This window comes from Loxodonta africana, chromosome 6 (assembly GCF_030014295.1).
Source record: "Loxodonta africana isolate mLoxAfr1 chromosome 6, mLoxAfr1.hap2, whole genome shotgun sequence".
Classification (NCBI taxonomy): Eukaryota; Metazoa; Chordata; class Mammalia; order Proboscidea; family Elephantidae; genus Loxodonta; species Loxodonta africana.
In genome coordinates, this window is record NC_087347.1 from 45359467 (window position 1) to 45371995 (window position 12529).

Genomic DNA, 12529 nt, shown 5'->3' on the forward strand with positions numbered 1-12529 from the left:
AACAACAAAAAAGGTGAGTGCTATGGTTATTCCCATTTTACAGATGATGAAAGAAACCCAAGTTGGCATAGCTAGTGAGTGGCAGAGCTGGAACTTGAATCTAGGCAGTCTGGCTCTGGAAGTAAGTGCTCAATGAATGATTGTTGATTTGAATTAAAAGATCCAGGATGGAAAGGGCAACCTTATTAAAAATGGATGTGTGAAAGCACGTGGGAGAGCAGTCAAGAAGGAAGAGGGCTCAGAGCAGATAAAGGGAGTGGCTGTATTTTTTGTACTCCTCTTTCTAGATCTTTCTGATACAGATCAGTTCCTTGCATTTAGTCTTCAGATGACAGCGAATTGACTTTGGAGTACACAGCTAGTGGCACAACGAGGACTTGTCACTTTATTGTAATAAGTTTTCTTTTACTATCTTATTTCCTGACTCCAGAAGAGTAAGTCTGAATAAAGATGGTAGGAGTAGAGAGAAGCTAGAAGGATTGACACTTCTATCCCCTAATGGCAGAGATAGCTGGGAAGCAATGGAAAGCCAGAGAAAATGGTCCTTGGTGATTATCTGCACAAAGCATCTGGGAAGCCATGTTCCATACCTCATCTACGGCCAACAATTTGTCATCTTCGGCACCATTGGTGCCTGGAATATCCTTAGCTGTTATCACATCAACTACCCCTGGTAGTTCAAGGGCCTCTGATGCATCAATTGATCTGAGCAAAGAGAAAACATTTAAGAAATAGAAATCTGCCAGCTTCGAGGTCTCTGAGCTCAAGGAAGGGATAATACATGGTTGAAAATCAAAATATATAACACCTGGTTCAACTTGGGACCCCTGGCTGGTGCAAACAGTTAACATACTCCCACCCAAAAGGTTGGAGGCTCAAGCCCATGCACATGTGCCTTGGAAGAAAGACTTGATGGTCTAAAAATCAGTCATTGAAAACCCTGCGAAATATAGTTTCACTCTGACACACGCGAGGTTGCCATGAGTTGGAATAGACTCGACAGCAACTGTTTTTTTTCTGGTCCAGCTTAGGCCTAGACCAATCAGAGTAGACATGCCATGGAGTAGGGGCTAGGAGGTTCCCTGCCGCACCAGGTGGTACATTTTAGCTGCAGGGAGGATCTGGGGGCACAGCAGTGTGGCTGTGGCAAAGGGTATTTTGGGGAAGCTCAAGACAGAGGCTATTTACTAACTGGCAGTGAAGCAGATATTTCACTGTTTTAAGAACAGCTGAACATCAGCTCTACCTCAGAGTTACTTCTTGAGCCATGCCTGAGGTTGCAGGAGGGAGGTGTGGTTTCATGAAGCTTAGAAGGGTAGGAAGAAGCCTATAACTATGATTTTTGTTCTCTCTCTCAAAATAGTACTTTCTGGATATTCTCCTCTGACATTTTAGGTTCTTAAGGTTCAGGGGGATGCTGGAAAATGGGCACATTCCCCAGAGGGAATCCACCAGTGTGCTTTTAAAAGGCATTTCAAAACCTTGTCATTTACTTACATAATTTTAGCATGAGCCCTGGTGCTGGTCACCAAAGCCATGACAAGTTCTTTATCTACCACAGGAATGTCATCACAGAATATGGCTTCCCCTGTGGCATGTTTAAGACCTGACAGGTGCATGATGGGGCGTCCAACTGGGTCTTGGAGAGGTTGGTGAGAATCCACACTCTACAGAGGAAGACAAGAGTTGCTCTAGAAACCTTTAATCTCAGAAGCGGCCTGGCCAATTACCAACACTCCCCATTCAGGATTGAGAAATCAGATGGTCACCCTCAGGCAACAGGATGCTCGAGCAAGTTAGATGATGACCCACCACTGACAAAAACCCACTGCTGTCGAGTCGATTCCGACTCATAGTGACCCTATAAGACAGAGTAGAACTGCCCCATAGAGTTTCCAAGGAGTGCCTGGTGGATTTGAACTGCACAATTTAATAACATAACTATAACGGGGAATTGTTATTCCAGTTATGTGGCAATGCCTCAGGCTGGGCCAACCTTTTGGCAAAATTGTGAAGTAGGTGAAGGGGCACCCAGGCTTCTTTTTGACATCTTCTTTTCCCAGGTGGTATCTCTGTAACCCCTTTCTTCTGGAATTTAGGGGCTCTCCCCGCCTGCTTTCTCACCTTTCCAATGATAAACCTGTTCACACATAAGGTGATCCTGGTGATGAAGTCTAAAGTGATTATAATTCCTGAGGGTGGAGGACCAAAATCTAAGCCCAGAGCATGAGTATGGACTTGAGCAGGACCTTTTTTTCTGAGGTTAGGGGTGAGGGGGAGGGAAGAGGAGGTGGCAATGAAGCCTACTCAGATCTGGATTAAGGTGCCTCAGCTGCCCCTGAAAACACCACAAAAAAATCACTGGTAGTGTAAGGAGGCAAAGAAGGTGTTTATTCAGGAGCTTTCCTCAGGGAAGGTCCTCCGTGTGTGGTTAAGTGGGAGGTGCCATTGGGGAGAAGCTGTCCTCTGGCAATAATAGATCATTTCTTAATTGTCCTTTAAGAATGGGGAGTTCAGTTACTGGCAGGGCTCTCGTTTTGCTGACTGGAGATTAAAAATTTGAAATCAGGGCTGGAGGCTGAAACTTGTTACTCTCCTGCTCTGTTCTTTCCCAACACTGGACTCTGCCGTTTGAAGTAAATAGCAAACAAAGGCCCAAAGCATGTTGGTTTGAAGAAATTGTCAATTATTTGTAGATGTGTCAGATTATCAGACTGCTCCAAGCTGGGTTTTTTTTTGTTTGTTTTTTTCCAAGCTGGTTCAGCTTTGAGTAGATCTAGCTGCAGCTTCCACTTGACTTGACTTGGCCTGAGCAAAGAACCAATGTTCTGGTAACAGCTACAAAGTCAGAACTAAAAAAAATCACAACTCTGAAAAGTTGGCTTGTATGGCACAGCTATACTGTATCTCTTTACTTCTAGGTTTCAGTTACAGTAAATCTACTGACCTGGTATGTTTGTAATCCTTGAGGTATTGTGATAGGGAAATCTTCTAGAGCGCTTAGGAATCGGTCTGGGATTTCAGGATAATGGCGGCTGTCCTGAGAGATGATTCAAAATAATAAAGACAGCTGGTTAGTCTATGATTAAGGTGAGCTTTGATTTTTGTGAAAATTTTTTGGTTAATATATCCATGGGGCCCTGGTGGTGTAGTGGTTAAGTGTTTGGCTGCTAATCAAAAGGTCAGCAGTTGGAATCCACCAGCTGCTCCTTGGAAACCCTATTGGGACAGTTCCACTCTGTCCTCTAGGGTTGCTATAAGTCAGAATCGACTCGACGACTGCAATAAGCTAATGTATCCATGAGTCCCTGGGTGGCACAAACGGTTAACATGCTTGGTATGAACTGAAAGGTTGGCAGTTTGAATCTACCCAGGGGCTTCTTGGAAGAAAGTCCTGATGATCTACTTCTGAAAAAACAGCTGTTGAAAATCCCATGGAGCACAGTTCTACTCTGACACACATGGGGTTGCCATGAGTCAGAATCAACTTTGTGACCCTAATACTCCCCAGCATGTTTTCTCCTTTTCAACATGGGTGACTGAGAGCTTGACATAACTATCGCCATGATGAACCTATAAGTTTTTCTCCTTCCCTTGCCTGCCTCCTCCTTCTCGAACCTTTGTTAATGACTTTGATTTGACCTAATACTAAAGACTTTGTTCTTTGTCTGATCTGATGCAAATCACTTTGTTTTGTTCTGTCTGATCACCTGTGACTTACAACCCCTCACAGGTAAATCAGAGCCCAGATGTCTGACATGTATATCGTTAGCCTGATAAAGAGATGTTGGCCATGCATCTCTTTAGTCTGATAAAGAGTTTTTTTATCATTATTTTGTAATGAATAACTCCTCTGGCCATGCCATCTCTGGGCTACAAAGACACTTCTAACCCTTGTAAAATTCTATATAAGCTCTAATGTAAAATTGCTCTTTGGGACTTCATAGAGACAGCCTGTGTTGCTATCGAGTCCTGGTAATGTACACATGTCCGGAATAAACTTTCTAACTCTTTCTGACTTGGAGTAAGTTTCATTGGCTCGACTTGCTCCAGGGCACAGACCCTAACTGGGCAACAATTTGAGGGCAGCTTTTCTTTTTCCACCTAACTGCAAGGCCAGGTAGCCTGGATGACCCAAATCCACACTACCTGCCCAGGTTTCACTTCCTGTGAATGTTTCTTGCCCTGTGCTTCCCTCCCCCACCCTTTGCCACATAATAAGGAACTAGACTGACTGGTTTGAGTCTGATCTTCAGGTCACCCTGAGAGAGAGGCCTGCTGGTGAGCTGGCCTGCAGAGGAAGGAAGAGAAACAAGAAGACTTGTGGCTGAATAAGCTATATCAGAACGAGCAGGAATTCACTGTACACAAAACAGACCAAATCCTGACTGTTTTTCTCAGGAACCCAGCTTTTCTGGGAGAGCAGTAAAAACGGGAAGGCTGCTCTGGGTGTCACTGCAATGCTTTAAGTGTCTTGATTCAGAAATTAAATGGCAGCAAGAGTTATCCTGGTGAATGTGGTCAGTGAGGGTCTTCATCTGGGTAAATGAAAATCAGACACTTTAGGAACTGTGGACAGTTGGCGTCAAGTGTAGTTAAGGAACAAGGAGTCCAAGGTAGGATGAGTTACAATCAGGGTCGGGGAGGAGGAGAAGGTACCTGTAAGGCAGAGAACAGAGGGACCCCCAAATCTGCAAACAAAGTAACAAGAAACAGGCCAGGGCACAGAAACAAAGCCATTCCCCAGAACAATGGGGCAGGGTATCTAAAAATAGCCCGCAAACAAAACCAGCCCCAGGGACATGCAAAACATCCACCTGTGACCGCTATGTGACCTTCCACCAGGGGCAGTGAGGGGCTGCAGCCCCAGCCGGGGGATCGAACCCTGGGGAGCGAGAGACTGCGCAGGCACGGCACCCCATAATAAGTCCTGCTACGAATCCCAGAGGTCTCTCGGACAGGAGCCATCTTGGAAAGATGCTGTGCGTACACCGTAGTTATCCCCGCCTGTGCCTATGAATAAACATGAATCTTTTCCCACAGGAGAAATTTTAAAAACCCAGGCCCCTCTTTTGTTCTGTGAGACAAGGGTAAGCTTTGCTCTAGGCCCTCCTCGTCTCCGCTTGCAAGCCTCTTTGATAAAGCTTTGCTTGTGTGGGAAACTCTACTTGCCTTACCTGCTCATTCTTGACCAGTGAGAGGCAAGGATCTTATTCTGGTAACAACTGGACTCTGGAGGTAAAAAAGACCAAGGGAGCAGTGCTTTCTGAACAAGAGGACCTAAAGTGCAACCCAAGAGGAGACAGGGCATGGCGCGCGCGCACGCGAGAGAGAGAGAGAGAGAGAGAGAGAGAGAGAGAGAGAGAGAGAGAGGGAGAGGAGAGAGAGGGAGAGAGGGAGGGAGGGAGAGAGAGGGAGAGGGAGAGAGGGAGGGAGGGAGAGGGAGAGAGAGGGAGAGGGAGAGAGAGGGAGAGAGAGAGGGAGAGGGAGGGAGAGAGAGAGAGAAGGAGAGAGAGGGAGAGAAGTCGGGAAGGAGGGAGGGAGGCAGAGGGAGAGAGAGAAGGATGTTTCGTTTTGTATAACATATTCCAGAAGCTTATATTCAGAAAGTCAGAAACAAGCTATTTCAACATTAGCATACACATACATTTTGGTCTTTTGGAAAAAGAAAGTTTTATTTTACTTTTCATGTTGGATATAAATTTCTAGAATAAGCAAAATCACTCTATAGTGACACAAATCGTATCAGTGGTTGTGTGGGTCAGGATGAGGAGTTGACTGCAAAGGGGTGCAAGGTCTTTTTGGAGCGATGAAAATCTTCTACACCTTGTTTGTGGTGGTAGCTACATGATTTTACACATTTGTCAAATCTCACTGAACTTAAATAGGTACATTTTAATATATGTAAATTATACTTCAAAAAGTTGATATTTTAAAAGAAAAAAGTTGCATACTGGAGGCAGGGGCACCATGTTTCTGTCCTCAGGACATGCATGAAACATCTGTGGACGGGAACCTCAAGTAGCTCTCAGGACTGAATCCCGGAAGGAGGGCTGGCTGGGTTCTGACAAGGCCTGACCCAGAACAGATGACAGTTTGGAAAAGTAGTGGGAAAGCCGTGGGTTTAGGGTTGCAAGGAGCACATAAAAGCCAGAGCACTTACAGGCACAGGGAACAGTTTCAGAAGCTTCTTTAGTTCCTGCAAAACTTCTAGGTAGAACTTGAAGAAGAAGCTGACAACCAGAATCCTCTTGAATTCTACCCTGCCACCCGGAGCCGAGCCTGGGAGGGAGACTTCCTCCAGAAGCAGCCTGCAAGAAGCCTCATCCAGCATCAGCTCATTCCAGCGCCTGATGGGGTTGGTGGCGGGAAATGAATCTGTTAAAAGGCAGTCTCAATCACGCTGCAAGAAAAAAACAAACCCAACCCTGTCGCCCTCGATTGGATTCGGACTCATGACAACTCCATATGTGTCAGAGTAGAACTGTGCTCCGCTGAGTTTTTAAAAAATATATATATAGGCATATAGGTAACAGAACATTTGCCATTTCTACAATCTTCACAGGTACACATTAATTACATTCATCATGTTGTTCAACCATCACCATTAACCATTCCCAAATGCTCCATAGGGTTTTTTTAATAACTGCTTTTTGGAACTAGATCACCAGGCCTTTCTTTCGTGGTGCCTGTGGGTGGACTTGAACATCTAACCTTTCTGTTAACAGCCAAGCACTCTAACCATTTGCACCACCCAGGTACTCCATGTGCTAGATATTGGATGGTGTCATTTTAGAGACCCCAGAACCCCTTTTTTGTGTCGAAGAGAATTTGAAATCACCTAACCAAGCCTGTCAGGAAAACTGAGGCCTGGAGAGGCTGTACCAAGTGGCCCATAGGTCATGGCAGGGTGAATATGGGACCTGTTCCACTGCAACATGCTGCGTAACCAAGAACATGCTAGAACCAGAGATTAAATCAATAGGCGATTAGGGCCAATTCCATCATGACCTGGACAGGATTCGGAAAGAAATAGTGAACCTGAGCAGTGGGATGCTGCCCAGTGTGGGTTTGCTGGACTGTTGATAAACATAAGAGAACTAGGCCAAATGGGAAAAAATAACCTGCTGCCTCCACTCAGTCCTGCGCTGTTTTGTTGCATCCCTCATCCAGAGTAGCCAGCAATTAATCAAAGTCCAATGAGGTTTGATTCATTTAGCAAAATTACACAAAAAACGAATGGTGATTTTACATAGAGAAGTTTCCATCTTCCCAGTGCTTTGCCAACACCGGGCGGGGTCAGATTCCCAATCGTTATTTTAAACGTCAGGTTCCAACCTCCGGCAGAGCTCACCTCCCTCGGAGCTGCTGGCAGGACTGGTGTGCGCTGACTGTGGCAGCCCCTACCCCTCCATAGGCGAGGTTCAGGTCCGCAATGGTGTCTGTGCCTTCTTCAAAGAGGACTTTCATGCCAGCGTTCACATCCGGCAAGGCATTTTGCCAGCACTCAGCCTGTCGGAAGGCGGACACAAATTCCCACTGTGGGGACAAAAACCATTTTGGGTTACTTGATATGACAAAACAAAGAGCATGGCTCTTGCTTCTTGATGCCACTAATTAATCACTTCGCCTTAATCTAAAGGGACACAAAGCAGACTTGGCACAATTAGAGAACTTGGCTGTCTTCTTCAAAGTGAGAATGGTATCCTCCCAAAGGCCCCTCCCAAATGCCCTGGACACCCTCAAGGAAGAGGGATCACCATGCACTTTCCCTCTGGGGCCAGGATGCCTCTGCCCAGAATGCTGTGGAAATTCATGCCTGGAAACAATTCTATGTGCTCTGCTTCCAGGTACCATCCCCCATAGTCTCCACACACCTTTGTCCCTTGGGAGGATGGAGGAAAAAAAAAAAAAGAAATGGAGAAGCCCTCCTAAAACAGGTGCTTTTAAAGATGATTTCCTTAAAGTGCAAAGGAGATTTATCGCATCCTGTGGTTTGCAGAAATGATTACTTTTCCATTTTGCAAAGCTCAGAAAGGAACTTTCCAGTAGTAGTGGGCTAGGAAATCTTGTATGAGGAGAAAGATTCAGAAGCATTGATGGCTGCCTCAGCTGACCGCTTGTCACCATGACTGCTGGTGTGCCTATGTGGGTCAGTGAAGACAACCTGTGCCCATAGGTAGGTTTCCGTGTGTGCAGCCACGAGGTCGCTCAGGTTTGAGTCTGCCTCTTTTTCTGTCATCTGCCTTTATGTGGATGCACATTTGACTGGAAACAGATTTAAAATTTTTACTTCTTATATGGGTTGAGTTGAGTTTTCTAAAAAATATGGTGTAGTCCTAACTTCCCATTACCTGTGAACATGACCTTGTTTGGAAGTGGGGTCTTTGAAGGTGTAATGAGTAAGCCATACCAGAGTAGGGTGGGTCCTAATCCAATACGAATAGACACAGAGACACGTAAAGAGAGTCAGAGATTGGAGTGATGCGTTTGACAAGCCAAAAAAAAAAAAAAAAAAACCCAAACCCATTGCTGTCCAGTTATTTCTGACTCACAGACACCAATAATGGCCAGGAACCACCAGAGACTAAGAAGAGGCACGGAAGGATCTTCCCCTAGAGCCTTCAGAGAGAGCACTGGCCCTGCTGATAGCTTGATTTTGGACTTCTAGCCTCCAGACCTGTGAGACAATACATTTCTGTTGTTTTAAGGCAACAAGATTGTGGCAGCCCTAGGAAAATAATATATACTGTTGTCATGGATTGAATTATGTCCCCTCAAAAATGTGTTATCAGTTGGGCTGGTATTATGTGATTTTCCTATATGTTGTAAATCCTGACTCTATGATATTAATGAGGGAGGATGGGCAGCAGTTGTGTTAGTGAGGCAGGACTCAACCTGCAGGATTGGATTGTGTCTTAAGGCAATCTCATGAGATATAAAACATAGAAGCAAACAGAGAGACAGGGGGACCTCATACCACCAAGAAAGCAGCACCAGGAGCAGAGTGCGTCCTTTGGACCCGTGGTCCCTGGGCCTGAGAAGTTCTTCGACCAGGAGAAGATTGAGGACAAAGACCTTCCTCCAGAGCTGACAGAGAGAGAAAGCCTTTCTCTGGAGGTGATGGCCTGAATTTGGACTTTTAGCCTACTAGACTGTAAGGAAATAAATTTCTTTTTGTTAAAGCCATCCACTTGTGGTATTTCTGTTATAGCAGAACTAGATGACTAAAACAACCATTAAAAAGGAAAAACAAATGAAGACCATACATGACTAAAAACATGACTTAACGTACGACTTCCTCCATAACCAAGCAACCTCATGGCTTAGGATTCATAAGTATGTGTGTGTGTGTGACTTTGTGTTGCATTGTCGTTCTCTGAGAAGACTGTCCCCTTGAGTTCAGGTACAGCTTTGGAGGAGAGGCACAGGGAGCAAAGTATGGGAACAAAGAGCCACCTCCATAGCCAGCTGGGTGGCCACATCAACCCCACGGCCCTGTGTTCCTATGAATTGACAGAATTGGCTGCAGGGGAAGGGGAGGGGGGGGAGGAGGGGGAAGCTCTAGCCTCCATCTCACCGTGGGTCAGGCAGAGAAGCTTTAGCCCACAGCCAGAGAGCTTTCATTTCTGCTTCCCAGAGTTCCTGTGGACACAAGAGGGTGTGGAAGCATGATTGCAGGCCTGAGCGGGCCCCACCTCACAGCTGAAACAACAGCTCCAAACCACACCCCGGAGCTGCTCACTCGTGATGTCTGAGGGCCATGGTGCTGGGCCAGGCCACAGTGTGACAGGAAACAGGCTTTCAGTGCAGTTCTTTCCTTCCATCTGCTTTCAGATTTCTAAAGATGCCTGGACGCAGTCATGAAAAAGGAAAAACAACCCTCAAAAGCTACCAGCAGAATTCTTACCTTGTGAGAGTGAGGGATGTGCACAGACTCCAAAATTTCCTCTGGCTTAAGGTCTGCACTTGCCAACCCAGCAAGAAAATGTTCGTTCAGAGGAATCTGCCGCATCCCTTCTGTTGAAGAAAATGACATCGCTGCACAGTTGTGACAAGAAAAGCAAGATTTTTCTGTACTTTTAAATGTCAGGAGTGGAAAAGAAAATGTCACCTTCCTCTGTAGGGAGGGATGCAGAGGTTTGGGTCTGTGACAGATACAGGGCTCATCCTGTTCCCATCTGCAGGGAAGTGTAGACGATAATTCCAGAACATTCGCTCTTCTTTTACCGATGTATATGTGTGTGTGAACCAGGGTCTCCTCCTGCCTCAAGGCCTGTCGGGCATGTGCAATTTTCATTCTTTCAGTTTGGAGGCTGGCTTACTAAATCCAATCCATTTAATATTTAGAATCAAGGTAACCCACCCATGCCCCCAAAACAAAAAAAAATCAAACCCATTGGAGTTGATTACAACTCACGGCGGCCCCACGTGTTATAGGGTAGAACTGCTCCACAGGATTTTCTTGGCTGTAGTCTTTATGGAAGCAGATTGCCAGGATGCTCTTCCATGGCACAGTTCAGTTGGTTCAAACCACCAACATTTAGGTTAGTAGTTGAGTGCAAACCATATAGGGTTTGTCTCCACTATTAACAGAGTTCAGATAGTTGGATTTATAGTTGTCCTTTGGGTATCTGTGGGGGATTGGTTCCAGGACTGCCTGCGGACACCAAAAATCTGAGGAGGCTCAAGTCCCTTACATAAAATGGCCACAGTATTTGCATATAACCTACTCACATCCTCCCGTATACTTTAAATCATCTCTAAACAAACAAACAAACACCCTAAACCCATTGCCATCAAGATGGCTCCGACTCATTGCAACCCTATAGGTCAGAATAGAACTTCCACAAAGGATTTTCAACAAGCGAGCGGCTAGTGGATTCAAACTGTTGATGTTTTGGTTAGCAGTCGGGTTCTTAACCACTGTGCCACCAGGGCTCCAAATCATCTCTAGATCAGTTATAACACTTAATACGATGTGAATGCTATGTAAATAGTTGTTATACAGTACTGTATTGTTTAGGGAATAATGACAAGATGCAAGAGGTGAATAATGCTCAAAGAACAAGTGCTGGAGAGGCTGAGGATCTGTGACACGGCAGGAGGCTACAGCAGGGGATGCCTACACACCACTTCATTCATGTGGATTCAGTGTAGTGCTCAGTGTGCAGCAAATTCAAACTTTGCTTTTTGGAACACTCCTTTTAAAAAAAATATTTTTGATCAGTGGTTGGTTGAGTCTGGATGTGGAACCCGCGGATACAGAGGCACAACTGTACTTTATGTTCTTGTTGCTGTTGGCTCCAGATATTTGCATCTTTAAAGCAAAGTGAACAATTCGGAAAATCCCTTTTCAGCCCGACCATATCACCATTTGGTGGTCAGAGCTGTGCCCTCTGGCTTTAAACAGTGGTTTCTGGCTCCACAGGGGGTGCTGTGAGGAGATTGAACTACAGCCCAATGGATCTGATATGACTGGAATTTAGGCATAGTTGTGAGGGAAGCAGGAGTGTTCCAAAGGAGCCACCTACAGATCTTGCCCAGCCTGCACTATTGCTGTGTCAGCCTTGCTGATCTACTGCCCTCGCTGGAGCTGGGGCTGCCGCTGGGGCCATATTCAGGCTGGAGATGGCTTTGGTAGGGCCGGAAAAGCAGAGCCCTTAAGCCGAAGGTAACCATCAACACCCTAGTAGAAGGACATGGGCCCTGGATGGGGGCTGGGTTATCCTTGCCATTCTGGTGTCTGTGAGTCTTTTTTTCTTCTCTCCTGGTCTTTGGGGGATGGGCTGGGGTTTTCCCTGGACCACAGGCCTGGAGGACTGTGCAAGATGGCGGACTCTATCAGGTGGGCGAAGCCTTTCCACCTGCCTCCTGTGCAGGCTCCATACAAAGCTGAACAGGGATGGGAGAGCTGTAGAAGACGAATGCGTTTCCTCTTCCAGACACTTCCTGAATTCTCACTTATTAGGGATTGGATAGGCATCCCTTGGTAGTGCAGACAGTTAATGTACTTGGCAACTACCTGAAAGGTTGGAGGTTCAAGTACATCCAGAGATGCTAAGGAAGAAAGGTCTAGTGATCTACTCCCTGAAAAAAAAAAAAAAAAATCAGCTGTTGAAAACCCAATGGGGCACAGTTCTACTCTGATACACAGGGGGTCTCCATGAGTTGGAATCAACTCGATGGCAACTGGTTTTTCAGGGTTTGGGTTTTGCATTAGCCAGCAAATACCCCTGGGAGGGTTAGGATGTCTGTGAAGTAATTTCTTGTGGGACGCACCCAGAAGTTTATGTGGGGCAGAGATTTTGATTCTCCCCCCTGCACCCCAGTGCCTGGGACAGTGTCAGCACATAGGAGGGATCAATGTGTAAGTGACTGACTAGCCGAGTGGGGTGGACAGAGGGAGGGGTAGGTGAGGAAGGGGGAGCAGCAGAAGCAGCATCTTAGAGTTAGGGGTACTGTGGGGAGAGGACAGGATGGCCCAGGGATGTGCCTGGATGGAGAAGAGGCCAGTACACTTTGGCAT

At 46.0% G+C, this 12529-nt stretch overlaps 1 protein-coding gene across 1 annotated transcript; it reads right to left on the reverse strand.

Moving 5' to 3' along the window:
• Positions 1-6528: 6528 nt before the first annotated feature.
• On the reverse strand, positions 6529-12050 carry LOC100665003 (aldehyde oxidase 2-like). Its single transcript, XM_023543040.2, has 2 exons — positions 9911-12050; positions 6529-7539 (listed from the first exon to the last, which is right to left on the reverse strand). Exons 1-2 carry the CDS (start codon positions 10298-10300, stop codon positions 7351-7353), a joined length of 579 nt encoding a protein of 192 aa, XP_023398808.2. The 5' UTR covers positions 10301-12050; the 3' UTR covers positions 6529-7350.
• Between the last annotated feature and the right edge of the window lie 479 nt (positions 12051-12529).

Bases quoted from the DNA above. Each gene is read 5' to 3' on its own strand.
- LOC100665003 (XM_023543040.2), bottom strand. From the start codon at position 10,300: ATGAAAATTGCACATGCCCGACAGGCCTTGAGGCAGGAGGAGACCCTG. The intron at 7,540-9,910 runs GTAAGAATTCTG...TTGTCCCCACAG, and splicing joins ACATCCCTCACTCTCACAAG to TGGGAATTTGTGTCCGCCTT.